This window comes from Symphodus melops (genome assembly GCF_947650265.1).
Source record: "Symphodus melops genome assembly, chromosome: 10".
Lineage (NCBI taxonomy): Eukaryota > Metazoa > Chordata > Actinopteri > Labriformes > Labridae > Symphodus > Symphodus melops.
Window position 1 is genome coordinate 17,283,830 of NC_136700.1, and position 21,155 is coordinate 17,304,984.

Genomic DNA, 21,155 nt, shown 5'->3' on the forward strand with positions numbered 1-21,155 from the left:
TCGTCTGTGTTCACAGGCCCTTAAGAGTATAAAGCTGCACTTGTTTTGACACACAGCTTCATGTAGACAAAACCTTTTTTTTTCGAGGCAAACAACAATTGGCTTTCCTTGGCTAGAAGTGAGCAGTGATGTATGAGATAACATGCCCAAGCAAACTCCCTTAGGATATGGAGCATCACACAAAAAGGATTTTTATAAACATAGCATTGGCATATGTTCACAGATGATTTTATGACCCACAGTGTTCACACCTGATTCTCTTCCCCTCTGATACTTAATCAAGTTGTTTGTTCATGTAAGCCTTCATTAGTTTATTGCTTTGATAGTAGGTGAGAATGCCTTTGAGTGAGGTAGTGTGCTCACTCATCTGTATGTTATAAGCATAAAATACACACAACCCCTGAGGGTGCTGAAAACCAGTCTAAAAACGAGCAATAAAAAACCCTCAATGCTTTTTCATTTTAATTATTTTTAATTGGCAGTCCTCATATTGGAATCTCTAATACAGGTAAATACAGGCAGTGTTAAAAGATTGTTTCCTTCATGGCGAGTGATGTATTTGTTTTATGTTCCAGTGATTTGGCCTCCTGGGCCTTAGCCTACATTACAGCACAAAGGCTATTAATCATTGATAAGGAGACCTTTTAATGCAGCTTATGTAAAACTATGTTGGGAAAAAAACCCAACAAAGAATTATGTTACAAAGCACAGAATATTAATTCTAAGGATTTTCTTTACAATTATTAAGTATGCTACTTATACAGGTCAACTATGATTTATTACAGTAATTTGGTGGCATGAAAGTTGTGCATTTACATTTCTTATATATGATATGTTATTTTCTGTTGTCCTGATAAATCTACTGCAGAACTTTAACCTCCTGTAGTTCTTTGTCAGGTAATACAAATAATTAAGGCTATTCTTTTGCCTTACTTTTCACTTACCACCTTATAAGACCATATAACCTCCTTTACTCTATCAGTATGGGGTTTTACATACTCTGTTCTCGAAAGAATCACAATAAAAAAATAAATATTAAATATAAATAAATATAATTTTCTTTTTCAAAACTTAAAATGTTACTTGACCCCAGTGATTTTTAAGAAACATAATTGCTGTATTTAATAAATAGGAACAATAAATAACGTGAGTTGCATTTTATTAACTCACTAAACCAAAAGAATTCAGCAGCTTATCCCGCCCAAATTTTAAGTTGTATTTCTGGTCATATCAACTTAAAATGATGACCGACAAACGTCTTCATAGGCAAAAATCACTATGGGTTGGGCTTGGTTTGTAACCCTACACGGTCTTATTCACTTCTTTATTGTTAACAATATAGATCAATTAAGCTTGGTAACCCCTGGCATTAAATCCTGCCTGCGTAAATAAGATGTATAGACTGGTGTAGTTTTGAGTCCTAAAACCAGGAAGTGAGTTAGCATTTTAGCGCCGTGGTTCTAACCTCTAAAAGTCAATGGGGATTTTGAATGGGTTTGTTTTTAGACGCCTGAAATAAGGTCTGTGGTTAACACAAGCTGAAGAGATGTTGATGTTTTGTTAGACGAGAAAAACTACGTTACTTAAGACCCCACTTGTGACTTTTAAAGTTTTTACGCAAACTTTAAACGGTGGTTGCTATCGAGTAGCTAACTGAAACTACAGTGGTTGTCACAGACATTAAACGTCATCACGCCGGGAACTCTCTCCCTAATCCTCCTTACAGCCTCTAGTGATGTTTTTCAGTGCTCTTGCAAATATTAGGTTAATAAACAACTTATTAAGCTAACGTTTAGCTATCTTGTCAAATCCACTGATTAGATCGATGAAGCATAACGGTCGTGACGTCATTATAAATCGACCGCGGTGTAGTTCGCTAGCGTATAACGTTAGCTTTTTACTTCTCTCATGCATTAACTCTTCAAACTTCATATAAATGATGTTCATCTGTAAAGATAATCCCGCTGAACAAAACAACAAGGCGTCAGAAACGTGTGTTTGACACAGAGCTTATTTTCTGCAATGATCCAAAATCCAATGCAAAAATCCCATAGACAAATTTACGTAGGAACCACCGGCGCCATTATTTCGGGTTGGCCGACAAAAATACGTCATTACTATACCAATCTATTGTAGGGGCCAAAGTTTTCTTCTAGTTGAGAGCTATCAATCGTTTGTCCACCACCTTGATGCCATTCTTGCCCTCAATGTAAGTATTAGCCCTCTCTGTTTGTTGTTGTTTCATGCGCCATGCAAGAAGCCTCCCTGCTTTTTCTCCTTGATCGTAATAACATTGTTTGAGCCTCATCACATCTGGCTCTAAGTTTTAATAACTGTTTCGAGAATTCTTGTTTATTCTGCCCTTCCTGAAATGTTCTGTTCTCAAGCATTTTAATATCGTATTCCAGCTGTATAGTTAATATATTAATTTCTTTGGTTTTACTGCTTGTGTATCTGATGATTTGACTTCTAATAAATGCCTGTTGTAGTTTGTGTTGTATTAAGCTCAAAAAAAGAATTTTAGAAACTTTGAGTAATGCATCCATTTTATATGAAATCTCCATTTTGGTGATTGGCATTTCAATTTTGGCTCCACAAGAGTCAAGAGTCTAAGATAACTATACTATTATGGTGGCAGCCTGTAATGTCAGAGAGTCGCTGCTGATATGCTGAAGAAATAATCTATTTTTGGAGTAATTGTTGTTAGTCCCGGAAAAACAGGAGTATTTCTTCTTTAATGGGTTCAACTGCCTCCATATGTCTTTAATGAAATAATGTAATATCTTCCTCGATTTTATATGACTATTGTACACCCCAAGAGATCTATCATTACTTGAATCCAGGACACGATTACAATCCCCAGCAATAATGTGCTTACCTGGAAATGATGAAATTCTGAGAAATAAGTCACTATAAAATGTATCTTTATCATTGTTTGGGCCGTAGACATTATTCAAGTTAAGTTGAGAGGAGAGAAGCCGACCCTGTACAATCAAAAATCTGCCACTGGGAGCCTCTGTTACTCTATCAATCTGTAGTGGAATAGATTTGTATATCAATGTCAAAACACCCCTAGAGTTCGTATCATAAGAGGAGAAAACCTCTCCTGGCCATCTACATTTTATCACAGACGTTTCATTCGCCAGTAGGTGTTTCTTGTAAGAACACACTACCTTGGCTTTCCTAACTGTTTTATTCTATTCATGACCTGTTTCACTTTGATAAGTTTCATGAAATAGCTGACATTCTTTGTTCTTTTTTAGATAGATGGATGGATGGATGGATAGATGGATAGATGGGTAGATGGATAGCTATGCAATTTGCAAAAGAAAATTAGTCTCCATCAGTCTAATCAACACCCGCAGCAGCTTGAAACCTAGCACCAACATACGGGGAACCTATAGCTTTTGGACCTACAAGGATGATCACAAAGGCTATGTGCTTGCCTGTTGTCTACAAAGTCTATTCTAGCTAAAGATTTCCTCCAGTATTTTTTAATAATCTAGGGATTTGTTTGAGGAAAAAATAATCAGGACATCAAGGCTTAATTCATAGCATGGCAAAAACGCCAGACTTCATTGTTTTTGTTCCAGATATTTATTAAGTAAGCTGTAGTTCTTGTAGCTGTCGAACAATACTTTGTTTAACTGTGTGTTGTTTATCTACTTTATCGACATTCCTCCTCTCCCAACACCCCTAAAACTTGATAACAATAAGAGGTACATACAATGGACAGATCAGTGATATGATTGTTAAAGGACACAAAGGCAAGAAAATAACACCCCCCTCAGAAAAGGAAGGCACAAAATACGTTTAGGAATATAAGATGTATCAAGAGTTCTCCAGTTCAGTTTACTTCAGTTTATTGCCATTTGTAGTATAAAACCACATTGGAAAGCATGTGCAAGAGTTAAAACAGTATACACAAGGACACAAGACAAAATGACAGTTTGACATTGGACATTGTTTGACACTGTAACCATTGTTTGATTGAATTAAAGTGGGAACTTGTGATCTGGCATCAAAAATATTTAGACAATCAGTGGTAATACACAGACATGTTTTGTCACTGTAAGCATTTCTGTCAATTTTAACATATTTCATTTTTCTTATAATTTGAAGTGTGTGTTTTTACACACAGACACACACAGACTGCTGCTGAGATGGCCAATAGACTCAGGGTAAGGCTAATAGCAGTGTCTGGAGAACGACACTCGTGGTGTATTGTGCCTGTGCATAACTACAACACGTTAGGGCCTTCTGGAGCCCTGGCAGAGAGAACAGAGTCCCTTTGTTTGGCTATGGCGTGTCAACAGAAAATCTCATACATTCACTAGAAAAGCCAGAAAAAAAAGATATGTCCCCTTGTACTGCATGCTTCCTCTCCTTTACATACAGTATCCTTAATCGTAAATCTAGTATAAACTGTAACAAACACATAGTCACACAAAAATGTAGGCTTATTCACAAACCCTTTAGTGTCTGGTGCAGAACAGCCTGATTGTTGGTCTCATCACCAAGGAGACCAGCTCTAAGCAGGCGCCTGGCAGAGAAAGACTGGCATTTAGCTTTCAGGCTGAGTATACAGGCCTTTTTAATAGTGCGGGGGTTGGAGGGGGGGCTAAGAGAAAGAGATTGGTCACATGGACACATGAGAGTGAAAGAGAAATGTATAAAAGAAAGGAAGTGGAATACTGTTTGACCCTCACAATAGGAAACACTGGTCTGGACGAAAGATGGAAAGATGAGGTCGCAAATGCAGTAAGCAAAGGATATAAATGGTAAAACATAACTAAAGACAAAGAAGATAAAACAGAAAATAAGCATGGAAGTGTATTCATCTACAATGAAAATTAGATGATCTCTTCTGTATTAATGTGCTTTAAGGCACTGACACAATTTAATACACTGTAGTAAAAGGATCACCTCAACATGAGTGAATCAAGCTGAAACAAATGAGGGAATCAATACTCATGTCCACTTCAGCATCTTCCACAATAAATAAATCGCAGCAGAGGTGGAAAAAAGCAAAAATGTTTTTTACTTAAAAAAAATATCAAAAGTAGGTTGGACTGACAACAGTCCCCTCATTGCTCCTTTTTATTTTATTATTTTTACTACTATTGTAAATAATGATGATTGTATAAAAAACTGATGACGTTTACTTAACCAAAAACATGTTAAATGTACCAGAGAGATCATGTGAGCTGTAGTTGTCCAAACAATTACATAAAGGGTATAATTATGAGAAAGGTATTTAACCAAACTCCCATATTGTGCTTTTTCTGATTTTATATGCTCTTTAGTGTGTTTTCTAGATATCTTGTGCATGTTTAGGAACATATATTTGCAATGTTCCTCACGCTGAAAATTTGTGTTGTGACGTCACAAGACAAAGACATCACTGATCCAAGCCCATCGGCTCGTTGTAGCAAGCACAAGCTCCCCTTGGACTGACTGTAGTATTAACAATAGAAGAGGGACATATCCGAGAACAAAGCCAAACGACTGAATTATGAGAGAGCAGATCGGCCGACACATATATTAGATGAATTAGATCAGATATAAACCCCAAAAAGGGCATAATATGGGACCTTTAAGTCCACTTGCGTTGCACTGTCCTGAATCTTCTAACCCCGTTCCAGGTTCAAACTCGGCTTTTGACCAATTCATCATAAAATCCTTGTTTTTTCTTTTGCATCAATACAACTCGACAAATTCCTTGTATATGTAAAGGTAATTGGCAATAAAAACCGATTCTGATAAACCAAGCAGGAAATCTGCTTTTGTGGTTAATTTGCTTACTTTGCTTAGGTTTCTGTTTTCATATTTTGCTACAGCACCACATACACTGCACAAAAAGGGAACACTTAAACAACACACATTAATTCCAAGTCTTGTGGTAGCATGAGACGGAGTCTACAACCAACACATGTGGCTCAGGTAGTGCAGCTCATCCAGGATGGCACATCAATGCGAGCTGTGGCAGGAATGTTTGCTGTTGTCTGTCAGTGTAGTGTCCAGAGCATGGAGGCGCTACCAGGAGACAGGCCAGTACATCAAGAGACGTGGGGGAGGCCGTAGGAGGGCAACAACCCAGCAGCAGGACCGCTACCTCCGTGGTCAGAAACAGACAAGGGTGGTATGAGGGCCCGACGTCCACAGGTGGGGGTTGTGCTTACAGCCCAACACCAAGCAAGACGTTTGGCATTTGCCAGAGAACACCAAGATTGGCAAATCCACCACTGGTGCCTTGTGCTCTTCACAGATGAAATCAGATTCACACTGAGCACATGTTACAGACGTGAAAGAGTCTGGAGACGCCGTGGAGAATGTTCTGCTGCCTGCAACCTCCTCAAGAGTGGATGGGTGGTGGGTCAGCAATGGTGTGGGGTGGCATTTCTTTGGGGGGCCACACAGCCCTCCATGTGCTCGCGAGAGGTAGCCTGACTGCCATTAGGTACTGAGATGAGATCCCTTTGTGAGACCATATGCTGGTGCGGTTGGCCTTGGATTCCTCCTAATGCAAGACAATGCTCGACCTCATGTGGCTGGAGTGTGTCAGCAGTTCCTGCAAGATGAAGGCTTTGATGGCATGGACTTGCCCGCCCTTTCTCCAGACCTGAATTCAATTGAGCACATCTGTGACATCATGTCTCGCTCCATCCACCAACGCCACAATGCACCACCGACTGTCCAAGAGTTGGCAGATGCTTTAGTTCAGGTCTGGGAGGAGATCCCTCAGGAGATCATCCACCACCTCATCAGGAGCATGCCCAGGCGTTGTAGGGAGGTCATACAGGCATGTGGAGGCCACACACTACTGAGCCTCATTTTGACTTATTTTAAGGACACTACATCAAAGTTAGTTCTGCCTGTAGTGTGTTTTCCACTTTAATTTTGAGTGTTACTCCAAATCTAGACCTCCATTGGTTAATGAATTTGATTGCCATTGATCATTTTTGTGTGATTTTGTTATTAGCACATTCAACTATGTAAAGAACAAAGAACTTAATAAGACTGCTTCACTCGTTCAGATCTAGGATGTTATTTTAGTGTTCCTTTTATTTTTTTTAATCAGTGATATCCATTGTAGCTGAACTCTATTCAAGCATGAAGGTGTGAAGAAGGTCTTACACTACAGAAAAATACTAGTGAACAAAAGCCTTAACAAAAGTGTTTTCTAGGAGGAAATGCCAACTTGTTTTTGCAATAGTTTTGTGACTTGATATCATCTCTGTAACTGACTGGATACCTGTCCAGAGTGTACCATGCATCTAACACAATATTTTATTATTATTTTTAATATCTGTGCATTTCTCTACATGTACACAATTTCAGCTGTTGCCGAGCCTATGCACCAACAGGCCACCATATACAATAGTCCTACACAGCAATTCTACAACAGCAGCTCTACCATCACTACACCTTTGTACTCTACACTGAGCCACACAATAGCATGACATTAGTGGCCCAGTGAGTGGTTTTACAGAGTCTCACAATGTTGTGAAACCAAAAGTGGCAGGATAATTTAATGAATCACTTGAGTTGTATTCCAACAATGAAGACAAGACTTGCACACACACACACACACACACACACACACACACACACACACACACACACACACACACACACACTGAACTGAAAGCATTAATGTAGCTATAACCTAACTTCCTTCAGGTTTGTAAAGTTTTTGTCACAATAACTATATAAACATACAATGACAAAGTCAATGAAAATGTGCTAAAATAGAAAAGAGACAAATTAATAGCTACAAACAGTGGCCTGTTTACTGATACTGGCTTGTCTTTGTCGATGTGCAACCTATGTGTGTGTGTGTACCCACATAAGGTCTTGCTGAACTGATCAAATAAAGCCAAAGCTATCTCAAATCTATAAACCAGGGTCACAGACCAAATGACATACATAATCTTCTCCAAAGCCCATCTTAGCAGATGATTTAGGCTTTGGCTTAATAGTTTACATATTGTTACATATTCACAAATCACCTCTTAGGAGACAAGCTGCATGGATCATCAGTCACAGCTAATAAGATGAGAAAAGTAAAAGCATCAAGGTTGGTAAATTTCAGATTATTGCAATGGAAAAAGAATAAATCACCAAATATTGCTAACACCCATATAGCCTATTTCTATCTCTCAAAGAGATCCCTTTATGTTTTGCTAAACTATCATTTCAACTATCATTTAAAATGTCATAATTCATCTGAGTTTGTAATGTCACATAATTTCCGCAGCATTTTTAAAACCATAAACATGTATAAAACCAAACTCTTTGCTAAGATATATAGCAATTTCATATAGGGCCTTCCCACCCTATACCCCTCATTATATCAACAGTAACCCCACCCCCCTCCCCTTCCCTTGTCTGTAAGCTTGGTGTCAACTTTGATCAAACCCTCTCCTTCTTCTTGCCCAACTCTGCCCATCCACTTTTCATTTGCAGAGACCCTTATCCACGCATTCATCCTTCGAGACTGGACTACTACAATCATTTTATCTACCGTTACTGAAGAAGCTACAATATATCTAGAATTCTGCTGCTTGCCCTCACATACACTTCCACACCTGTGACAAATATGATGTGACAAATGTGGAACACATATCCTGAAATATGTATCATAAAACAGTTCATCTTTTTATTCATACCAAAGCAATTGTATTTTTCCAAGTTAAAGGCTGAAAAAGGTGCTAATGTATTTCTATACTTAGCCCTTCCCGCAGTTGATGCCATGTGTGAAAAAAGGTTCACAGTGCAACATAATATTAGTCTGGTAAGAATATTCAAACTACTTCAGTAGATGAGATGTACTAATAAAGGCTTTTGGTAGGGTAATTTACAAATGAAACCAGCACACACACACCTCAATGTTTGGTTTTAATATTCTGTGTTATGTTATGCTTTTATCTGATGCTTTTATCCCCTGTAAGGTGACCTTGGGTGGCTTGAAAGGTGCCATAAAATAAAATGTATTATTATTATTATTATTAGTGGAATTTGATACTGGAAACTGCAAGGGGGACTAGAGGTGGAAATTAACCATTGGCTATAATCTAGCATATTTACATGTTTATGTTCATTAATGTGCACTGTGGTATGTTTGTGTGTTTTTCATATTGGGTGGGTTTATTAAATTTTCATCAATATATTTTTGTGTGTGTGTGTGTGTGTGTGTGTGTGTGTTAGGAAATTTGGCACTTCACATAAAGGCAAATCTATCAAGGGCAGAGAGGATTTACATATTGAGCACACTGAAATACTAAGCAGTATTCAATGTATTGGAGAGTATTTCTTTGCTTGTCATGGATTTTGGGGGAAAACAGGCACAGCAGCATATCGTAGTAATGATATCCATGCCCTTTATATTGTTGTTAGACAACACTGCCTTAATGGTTGACAAAATAAGTTAGTTTAAAAATAAATTAAAAAGTCATGATTTATTAATTAGATTAGATTAGATTTAGATTTATTGCCATTTGCAGGAAATTTGCTTTCACCCTCGTACGAGGGACACATAAACAGACCTCAAGATACATAAAGACATACATTACATCCTCCACCATACACATATAACAAAGAAAACAGAAACACAAATTTAAGTTTTTTAAAAAGGGATGTTTAAGTAAAAATGTAAAAAATAAAATGACAGCAAAAAGAACCCGTTAGAGCGATGTTCGAGCAAGGACAGTGAAGGCAGAGCCAGGGTGAGAAGCCCACTGTAATAGAATAACAGAACGTAGAATATTACAGTTCCTTGTATAAGCAAATTACTTTTTTTTTCCAAGTTATGTAGTATTTAATGATGTGTTTTTTGTTGCAACACACATTGTAATGATGATGCATGTGCATTAACAAACTGTGTAAATGTGTTTCCCTGAGTTTGTAAAGTTCCACCTGTGCCCCCTCAGGTTCTATGGGATAAAACAGCCACAATTTTACGGTGAAGTCTGCTGTAAAAATGCACAGATGGGATCTCTGCACTCTCGCTCTTCTGTCTCTAATCCCTCTCTCTGTCTATCTTTCTCTCTCTTTTGTGCCTTAACACGCAATTCCTCCTGGCTGTTCAAATGCATCAGATTTGACATGCTCATTTGTTGTACACAAGTATAGAACAAGTGGAGACCACTTTTTAGTTTCATCCCTGGAAAGTAATTTGTGTGTAATGTCCCACAGAAAAGGAAGCAAAAAGAGAGAAACATTAACATTACATTAGTGTTTGAAAGAGAGAAAAATAAAAATAAATAAAATAAAGAGAAAAGGAAATTCTAAAATTACTAAAATGAAACAAAACCAAGAAACAATCCAAGGCTATAAGGAGATGAAAGAGAGGAATGTATGGGAATTTAGGCAATTATAAATGTTGTTTGAGAGTGTTCTTTTTGGGCTTTATAAAAAAGATCATGTTATAAGATCAAACTACAGCAAACTACAGCAGTGTTTGCCACAGATCGCAACTCAGCCAGTAAACACATTTTACAAGGAACCAAAGAGTATCACACTGAGCAGCTTTTACTCTATAAAGTACATTTCCTTAACATAACAGTGCTTAAGTAACACTGCAGTGGTCCATGAAATATTGTATAATGAAGTTAACAGGAGTGGCCCTCACTTGGGTGTATGGTCATTTCCATGCAAAGTTCAGCACTTATCAGTTTGGATGTAAGTGGAGAAAACGCTCAAATCCCACACCAGGTCTCAGCTCAAGTATGCACATTTTTAACCCAGTGTGGACTTGTGGTGCAGCGATTCTGTCTGTGTCGGGGAATCATTAGATCATACTGCATTGCCTGTTAATTTAGACAGATAGATACATTTTACATTTAGATTTTATGCATGTTCCATGCCACCGATCTCTGTAGGCTATATTGCTATAATTTTGGGCAGTGTGTGCTGTCAGTTGACTTCTTTAGTCGTGTTATATTTGATGAATTTAAGTTCTTTTTATTGTCAATTAGAAAGACAGTAATTACATTTTAAACATTTCCATGCACACAGGAATATCAGTGAGAGAAATTGAAACAGACAAACTATAAATAGTTAAAAGGCAGAAAAACCTCCAGAGGAAAGTAAATAAAAATTTTAGCCTCTGAAATAGGAAATATTTAACAATACAGAACATCAACATTTCATCATAACTAATTGATATGTCCAGAGATTGAAATGATCAGTGATACGCTGATGTGCCAACAATGAAGACAAGACATGCACATGCACACACACAGTGTGCAATTACTCAGCAGTGCGTCTGCTGAGTAATTGCACTCAGCAGACGCACTTAGGACAGACTACATGTGACATAATAACGAATAAAGAAATCTGGGGGCTGTAAGATGGAGTCAGAAACTTCTTATATGTAAGTGTAACATTTGTATGTTTGGAAAGTAGGCTATTCAGATGAGAAATACACATTACATAACTTTTGGTCAAACACTTTACTCATTTGATGCAGGACATTTCAGATTTTCATTAATCTCTTTTAAAGTCTAATTTATAGCAAGCAGGGAGCCTGTTTGTGCAGGCTGAAGTGATGAAAGAAGTCACCCGCTCTTCATTCTGAGATCCGACTGGGGTCCGGCTTTGTTGTGGTGTCACTCAGCTCAAATCTCATTTCTCTTCTTTACCGTATAATGTATCTCCATACCGTAAACTCTGGAGGCAAAGACAGCTGAACCGTGAATATATAGGTGTGTGGTATGACAGTCATTTCCAGCCGACACACTTATCAACACCCGGTCACGCTTACACTGTGATCAGCCAGATACGCATGTTTCATAAGTTCCACATGGACCCTGTTGTACTATGATTTCTACACCCAAATCTGCGCTGGTTACGACATCAGATTGGTAAGTGAAGGCCTGTGTGTTTACATTGCCCTCTATATTTGAGCTGTTGTAACAAACCAATCTCCTGGGTGGTTTCATGGGTGATCAATAAAATTATTCTAATCTTATGCACGGTGAAGTTCAGCTACAATGTTGTTAATAGTCATTTAATTGGACAACTGTCCTTCTCCCAGTATACAAGCAACTGAGGAGAATAGATTTATTGACCGGTGTATGTCAGATTCTGCTACTGCACATGGTGATTTGCCTCTATAGTTACTATTGAATGTTCTTGGTTGAACTATTGCATCATATACCTAACAGTCGATGATCAAGTCAGCCAGTAGCAAACTGGTCAAATAACTTTAAGGCATTGTTGCCATGTTGATACCTTTGTCCTGTTTTCTTACCCTATTGAGGTGTATAAATGCAAGATATGAATTCTGAACTACATTATCTAGGACTATAAGTCTGATTTAGAAATTCAACTTGGTACGATTTCAGTCAGACTAGAATTTTTCCATCTATATTGAAAGTTTCATTTCAGCCAGTCTAACAAAAATGGACTCTTTTTACACCTTGTAAATGTACTGGCTGCTTCTACATTTCATCAGTACACACGTGTCACTGCAGTGTTTGTACGTTTTTCAGCACTTACACTTCTTCACATTTTGTCAGAGTGCACACGTCTAGTACATTATCCGAAAAATATTTGATCTCTGAACAGAGACCCTAATTTGTTGGTTTTATGTAGCGTTTGCAAAGCAGTAACCCGGGTGTCTCTGATGCATTCTTTGCAACTGAAAGCACAGGAATCTATATTAAAACCTTGACAGTTGCACAGTTAAGAAGACACAAAAAACGACTTTATTGTTACACACTATTTGTTGTTCTTATGTGATTTCAACATCTAGTGATTAATACAATACAATCCTCTCCTCCGTCCTTCAGGGGAATGTGAAGGTGAGACAGTTCTAATGAAATATTTAGCAAGCTATATTTAACTAAATGTTTAAATCTTTTCATATTCAAAGGTTAATATGGAAAACATTTTAAGCTGTCTTTGCCACCCTTCTGCCTTAACAAATCAGATTGAAGTTAATACATTTTGTGAGGAGATACTGTTATTAAGATTAAAGGGGCAAAATCACAATAATACAGTGTTCTATCCGAACAGCCAGTTTATGAATTACCTATGGCTGTGAAAAGCCCTGGGCATGTTTTATGCAGGAGAATCTGTCCCCATTTTCACTTTGTTTCCCTCTTTTCTCCTCTTTTTACAGTATTATATGATTAAACTTCAGCACTTCAAGCCTACAGTTTCAAGCTTTGCTTTTCAGTAAATATAAATCACATTTTTCAGGAATAAAGGTTTAAGTTTGTAATTTCAAAATGTGCCTTGTAATGTTCTGCTGTCATTACACATTACGCAGTAAACATGGCCACTTTTACACTGTTTTTGTTACATTTGCATTTTAAATGTGCTTCTATCAAAGGGAGGAAATCTGATTTAGGAGTTTCCAATAACACAAAGAAATACAGAAACAATCAGCTTTTAAATGTGAAATCATTTTTTTAATAGATTATTTCATGACTGAGAAGGTTGACTTCTAGAGATGCTTTTGAACTGAAAAGGAGGAAGTTAATAAGGCAGCTAAGTATCCAATATAGCAGAAAGCACAGAAAACATATTGTGAAAGTATTTGTGATTCCACAGTGATTTAAGAGGCTATTCGATTATCTGGTCAAGACGACTAAAACCAGCATGCACTCAAAGCAGGTTAAAGAATTTTTAGCATCGCTCTGTTACACCAGTTAGTTCAACCACTAGGTTCATTAAGTACTGTACTCTAAGGTCATTTCGTTCTTGTTTGGATCGATTGACAATCAATTTCAAATTAGTGATGCAAAGCCACAGGACTCCGGGGAGAACAGGCGAAAATATCTATATTTATTTCCTGCTTCAGCACTTGTATCAGGAAACCCTGACATAAAACAACTGGCACCGATCTGCATTATTTTTAAAGCCTGGTGTCAATGCAGTAGTAGTTGATTAAGTACATAACTTAAACATTCAAGTTCCTATATTTAAATCTCAAAATGTATTTTCACAATTCATGAGTGAAGGTCAGTCGTGAGTGCAGCTAAGTGATGGGTGTACATTCTGCTATGTCATTAATATTAAGAAAAGATTATTTACATTTGTTAAACTCACATGCTATAGATATCAAGATTTGCAGCTCCAAAATACTAAGCACAGTAATAGGAACAACCAAAAATACTCAATGGCCAGGGGAAATGTCAGTCAAGCTTCACACAGCGAGAAAATATTCAAATTATTTTAAAATACAATTCCAATAGGTGCAAGGCCTCTTGAACTACGGAATTGTGCACAATATTTTTATTTCTGGTACTGCTAAAGCTCCCTTTGCTTTTTCACTTTGCTGCAGTGATCCTGGCACCCAAACGGCCCGGTCTGAGTGATGTTAGTTACTTTTTACTGTGAGATGTGTGACATACAGGTACGTCCCCACCACCTAGAACAAACGCAGCGCTAACAGTTTACTGTCTTTCAGATACTACTGTATATTAGATTTTACTGAAGAAAAGTAAAGATACTAAAAATGCTTTACTAAAGTGTACAGTAATCAAGCAAAATGGACTTTGTTACTGTCCACCAATGCAATGCAGATCCTACATATTTCATGTTGGGTTGTACAACAACATCAAATGTTTGTGTACACTGAAAATTCCCCAGATCTTGGATAGACTGCTAAAAGGTTATGTTAAGTTCTGTAAATTTTTATTGGACAAAATAAATTGCAATACCACCATAATTAGAAGCTGGGTATATCTCCATCCTTAGTAGCTAGGCTGGAGATACTTGCTTTTTAACCCTACTTTCCTTTACACAATAAAGTGAGTCTTGAACATAATTGTTCACATACTACATATTACTGGAGTATACCTCTAGAGAGCACACCAGAAACATCTGTGAGGATTTGGATGAATACAGACTGCAACAACCCTAACATACTGAGTAAACTAAAACTTTTTAAGTGAGAATTTTAGACTGAATATTTATGAAAGCGTTCTCTCTGTAATACTCAACAAGACTATTGAATAGCCATTCTCATGTTAAATCTCCATGCCCCAAATATCTCTAGGGTAACCGATGTCATTGGCAGAAGCCTGTCACCAATGCCCAGTAAAAGCGTTCGTTTCAAGGAGAAGATCTTCACTGTGTCCTGACATGACGAAGACACTGTTTCAAATATTCATAAGCTTGGGGCTTTTTGCACGCACATTCTACTGGAATGATGGTTTCATCTTAATGGTACAACATGTCACAGTATGTTACTGACCAAGATACTTTTGAATTCTCGATTGACCTGTGTTCTGTGGACATGCTTGTTAGAATAATACCTTCCCATCTTTACCAAACAGAATCCCTGTTGTTAGTCTGAAGGCTGGTTCAGGAGCCAGGATTTTAACATTGTTGGCTGATTTCCCAAACTTTAGAGACCACACGTGGCGATAAATAAAATTAGGTTTTACAGTTTTGGTCATACAGTGTGTGGTGTGCGGCCAACAACACACCACACACGAACCGATTTCCCAATCTTACAGGAAGTCTCGCAAAACCTCTAAAGATCAAACGTGATTCCAGAGTCAAGAAACTGGTGAAGAGGATGCAATAGGGATCGTTTGTGCTGTTTTTATCAGAAAAAATACGGTTTAAAAAGAGGCGTCAGTCAAAGGAGTGCAGACTACGGGAGCATGAGCTGTACTTGCTACACGTTGATATGGAGGTGAGTTGTTGTTGTTTTGCTGCCGGTGTTTCCTCGCCACTACGTCACCTCGCTTTCTGATTGGCTACGCGTCAGTCAACAGGCTCATGCTGGTTTTCCCATCGGGGGACACCACACATGATGGTGTGGTGGCCAAAACAATCCAACATGTTGAATATCCCCAATTTGAGATCGGAGCGGTCCTGACATTCTTCCGACCAGACGAGAGCAGCCTTAACACACCACATGGCAGGATGATCTTCTAAGTTTATTTTATGATGATCGGGGCGTCCTTAAGATTATCAGAAGGGGAGAATCGGGGCCAAAATCTGCGTAATTATCCTGTCGTGTGAACCAGGCTTAACTGTATTCATTTTCATCCTCATCTTTCATATAAAAACAAATATGTACAGCCCTTACCACAGGAAATGAAAGCGTTTTAGAATGAGATGTATAGGCCAGAAATACAAACAATAAATAAATAATGGTGTAATGCCTGCTATAAGATGATATTCTATTTGGTACATGACAACTATCTTACCATGCTTCTTAGGCCATGTTCACTTACTTACCATCCACTGAAAACAAGATGTTCATTCATGCGTTCAGGCTACAACATTTGTATAACATAGCTTTTGTGCACAAGGATCTCAAAAACAACTAAAAACATGTAGTTTACATGCCAGGCTAATCAATGGCTGTGTGACTTTTTAATGAAACACCACACACAATACTGTCATGTAAATACAAAAATGAGACGGAGATTGTGCGGTTATCAAAAGTGTGCTCACTTCACCTGTTAAAGGGAACATATTATGAAAAATCCACTTTGATAGTGTTTTTGAACATATATTTTGATAGTCTGACCTACAAAATTTTAAATAAACCCATCCACTGCGGTCTGCATACATCTAAAAACACAGAAAAATCAAATTCTCTCAACTTGTGACATCAAAACACAAGTTGGATTGTGGTAAATTATATTCTGCCCTGTTTTCTCCTCCTACAGCCCAGAGAAAAACTTTTGTGCAGGCTTGCCTCACTACAGAGGAGTGATGTCTACCAGGAAAACTAGGGTCACAAACCATCTCTGGTGCTAGATTAATGTTAGAGCACATGGGGTTGTTTGAAAAGGGGGATAATGTCCTCTTTAAAAGAAGTCTGGAAGACATTTTTCATGACAAAAATTACATATAGGCTTGAGGAGACAAGTTTGTATGAGAGGTAGGCCTACCTTATTGTCTACAGGGCTCACCAAAATCAACTCGAACTAAGTTCCTCACAGGAGCTTTCAAAACTAATTGATTACATTTTAGCTTCATCATCATCCTGCGAAGACGTTTAAGATTTACTAACATTTCCCTCATTCACCACTTTGATTTAACAGTATAACCTGGGCCCCGACCCCCAAAAACACTGTGAACTTGCCACGTCAAATGTGTACCCAGATGCTTGGCCAACTGCCTTTCAGCAGAGCAGGCTCTTTAGGGTTAGGTTCAGTGTGCGCTTAAGAGACTATGGGACTGGGGGAATGCTGTGCTAGCTTTTCTCCAAATATCTGCCTATAATTTATTCATTCAAGCTCCCACGATGGTTGCTACTGCCATCATCTGAGGAACCCATCATCCGAAGTTGCACCTCTCTGCGTCTCTGTCGATCATCCATACTCAAGCATACGCATGCTCACTTAGGCACTTTCCAAGCGGTCCCAGAGGTCTTTTAATTTTTGAGAGGTTATTTTTAGAGAGAAAAATAATCGAGGTGGAAAGTTCCATCTGTCCAACACTCTTGTTCCAGCTGCTCCTTTTTAGCAGCAGGCGGAAAAGGGGGGTGGGGCGCAACCTATCAGACTCAACTGACATAGACAGGATGTTTTTTATCATTAGCATTCTTCAGCAATAGGATTTTAAACCTGAGGAGTATGTTCACACAAAGATTGGGGCTGAAATACATTTTTAGAAACAAATCAAAGGAAAAATAAAGACTAGGTCCTGCTTTTATAGCTTTTGATACTTAGAGCTCTCGTGTCACACACTATCTTTATCTTCATTATATCTTCAAACATGCTGTTGATTAAGGGATTTGTTTTCCAACCTAATGTTTAGACATTATGAGATTGAACGTAGGTTTAGAAAAGGGTTTCAACCAGCTTTGCTCTGACACGCAGATGCTTTCTGGTGTGTAAATAATCAAAACATACAGTAACTTCTTCTACAAACACAGAGCAACTGAATGGCATGAATCATATTTGATTGAAAATGGACTCAAATGGCATCATCAAAACAGAGCAAAAACATGTAAACAACAAACAGACCAGGGTTACTATGTAATTTAATTACTGTGGGCAGAGAAACGAGCACACAGAGATATTACAGAAGCGAAGTTGCCTATACAGCTTTGCTGAAAACTTAGATGCCCTCAATATCTTGTATTTAATTCATACTCAATTTGTATTTTTTATTTTGTTTGTGGTTATGCTCAACTCCTCGTTGTACAACTAAACCTTTATTTGCAAAATACTGAAGACTTACGCTAACATTTCAGTGTGCTGAAATGTGAAATGTTCTGTAAGATATTACGCAGAACACAAAAACAAACAACACTAGTTGAAAGTTTCAAAGTCAATACCTCCACTTGAATAAAACTGCTGTATTGAAGTGACCTCCAGATTGGTCCCTGAAACACCCCTGAGGGTTGTTCTGGGTGAATCGTTAAGTTGGGGCATCATGGACAGAACATCTCTGTGTTGATATTGCTAGGGGGAAGTGTTGTGACAACAGCTGAACCAATTTGTTTATCAGCATAAAGCCTCTGCTGCTTTTCTTCTTACTTTAACAAACTTTTTCTTAAAAACGTTAGTCACTGCACATTTGAACCAGCCAGCTCTGCACTACTGCTGCAAAATGCTATTTATTATTCGAGAAGAACAGATGCAACATTGATGGGTAGATGGCTGATGTCTGAACCAGCCTCTTGTGAATTTTACTTTCTCCCTTCATAGTTTGCTGATTATTTTCTTTTTATTGTAACTTAGTACCCAGTATACACAGATACAAAAAAACAACAACAACAGTCTGGCATGTCTATTATGTTCACGTATAGTAATCCTCTTTTGTCCTACAATATTTTTTTAAAGGAAGGCATTGTGCAAGGTAAATATCATTACAATTCTACATAAGTCCTTAAAAAAGCATATATTAGTAACACAAATCACAGATACAGTCAATCCAGTGACAGTTAAAAAAGGGAGGCCAGTTCATACAAACAAAACAAGCCACTATAATATGGACATTACTGCATTAAAATGTATTTCAACAAACACTGGCAGATTCCTACCAAAACTACAAAAGGAAATAGAGAAAGTAAACACAGTTCTTTCTGTAAAAGTTGGGCAACAGAGCAGCTGAGCTTTCTCTGGCTGAGCAATTTGTTCATTCACTGGACTACCTTCTCTCTACAAAGGCTGATAGTGCACGTGTAGAGTAAACAATAACAGAGAAATGTATTTTGTGTTCTTATGTAATTTTACAGGATTTTATCTGCCCTGTCTTGCTTTTTTTCCTGCCAAATACATAGTAATTTTTCAAGAGAATGCATGCTCTCCTTTACAGCAATGCCTCTGTGATCTTTTGTCAGTCTGGCATTAAAATCATTCTTCATAGTCTGCATTTGTTTCAAAACACTAATTCAGCTGTACCATGTCTTTATGTGCCTGGATGGAGATTTAAATTTTCAAAAAGAGGATAAATGAAACCAATGATTGTAGCAAAAATCTTCCAAAAGTTGAATCAGTAACGACAGAGAGCATAAAATATGGACAATAAAAAGTCCCAAAGGCTTGATGAGCCGACACATTGCGACTTCTGAGTAAAATCCATCCTAAATCAGTGCTTTATGTGGTAATATCGGGGATTTGGTCAGCTCTACAAATGGGGGGGGGGGGGGGGGGGGGGGCTTTGAGAGCTTGAACCCTTGGCACAATTTAATTCCAGATACATCTGTTTTTTTCTGCGTTTTCAGAATCGCTGCAGATGATTAGGGCAAGTGGTAGAAAATGATTTCAAAACATTGTTCACATAGGTCCTTTTTTATCCCTAATTTAACAATTGCTATCATCATTATTATTATTATCATTATTCGTGTAGTGTCGGCCTAACATTACAAGAAGTGCATTGTGTGTGTGTGTGTGTGGGGGGGGGGGGGGGGGGGGGGGTGGTAATAAAGTGTTCCAACTTACCCTTCATAAAGAAAATGACCACCCAGGCTATCCAGAGATCTGAGTTGTGAAAGTTCACCATCGTTCGTAAATGTTCATGCACTGCGTTTTATTCAGTGCCTCTTTAGTGAAATCTCAGCTCCGCTCACAGTTCCCTTGAAAAAAAAGTAACTGCTCCTCTAAAGGCATGTGACAGACATGATAGCAGTCCGGGTGTTACGCAGCGTACAAGCGTACAACTACATTTCCTTTATAAAATCACAAATGTTTCAATGCGTGGGGAAAAAATACAGCGATGGCATTTGTTGTTTGAGCGCTTCAGGCACTCCTCTTTTCCTCCCGTCCTTTTGTAGCTCCCGGTTACTTCTTTTCTCCTCGACCGCTTCAGTCAATTTACGCGCGTTGGCTATAACTTAACATCCACTCACCGTTGAACGACACAACACCCACTGTCTCTAAAAGTGCCCTGCAAATTGAAAAAAAAACTGGCATCTTCCCGCCCGCGTGTTGGGTCTGTCTAACGAATCTTGTTGCGCTTCATAGTCTCCTCCGTTCTGCTGCAGATGAGCTGACCTGGGGGCAAAAAAGTAGGTTTTCTGATAGACGTCTTCCGGTTGACCTTTTCAAAATAAGACACGTGAACACGTCGATGGCGTATATCTTGTGACTTAGTGAATTTAAAATTGAGGAGATACTTTCATTAGAGAAATTTTACATGTCTTGACCAAAACAAACGGACATTGATCCACCAAACTTAAATGCTCTCAATCATTCTCCATAGCCTTAAACACATTAAAAAAGGTAGGACTAATGTATCTGAGAAACAGATAATTTATTGCGTCACTTTTTTTAAACTGTTGATTTTTTTTAATCGGATAGCCGACATATATTAAATATATAAATTATAGACTATATGTTTTATGTCTGAAAGACAAGTCATTGCAAAACATATTTACAATAAATCGAACAAATAGGTAGGCCTAGGCTACCCAGGTTCGATTCATCTGAGATAAAAATAAAAAAAAAGGAAAGATTTTTTTAAAAAGTAAAGAATAAGAAATACCGACCAATAGGCCTGTATTTATGAACGGCACGAAACACGTCCGTAATCTTTGTGCTGTTATTTTCGAGGTGATATCCGTCTCTTCCCTTAATGGTCCGAGTGCGTTTATGCGCCTTGACGGTGCTAAGGAGCGGATGATTGAGATGAGCTCGAGCCTGGCTGTTGCTGGGAAACCGCTGACGCCAGCCGAGAGAGGGAGACGGAAACATAAAAGAGTGAGGGAGGTGGAGAGGGAGAGG

At 38.2% G+C, this 21,155-nt stretch overlaps 1 protein-coding gene across 2 annotated transcripts in view; it reads right to left on the reverse strand.

Moving 5' to 3' along the window:
- The window catches only part of igsf11 (immunoglobulin superfamily member 11), a 76,428-nt gene extending 55,983 nt beyond the window's left edge, over positions 1–20,445 (reverse strand). For both annotated transcript variants that reach the window (XM_079354699.1, XM_079354700.1), the window contains exon 1: positions 19,875–20,445. In XM_079354699.1, the coding sequence (XP_079210825.1) occupies positions 19,875–19,935 (61 nt within the window). In that variant the 5' untranslated portion in view covers positions 19,936–20,445. The remainder of the gene's footprint in view (positions 1–19,874) is intronic.
- Between the last annotated feature and the right edge of the window lie 710 nt (positions 20,446–21,155).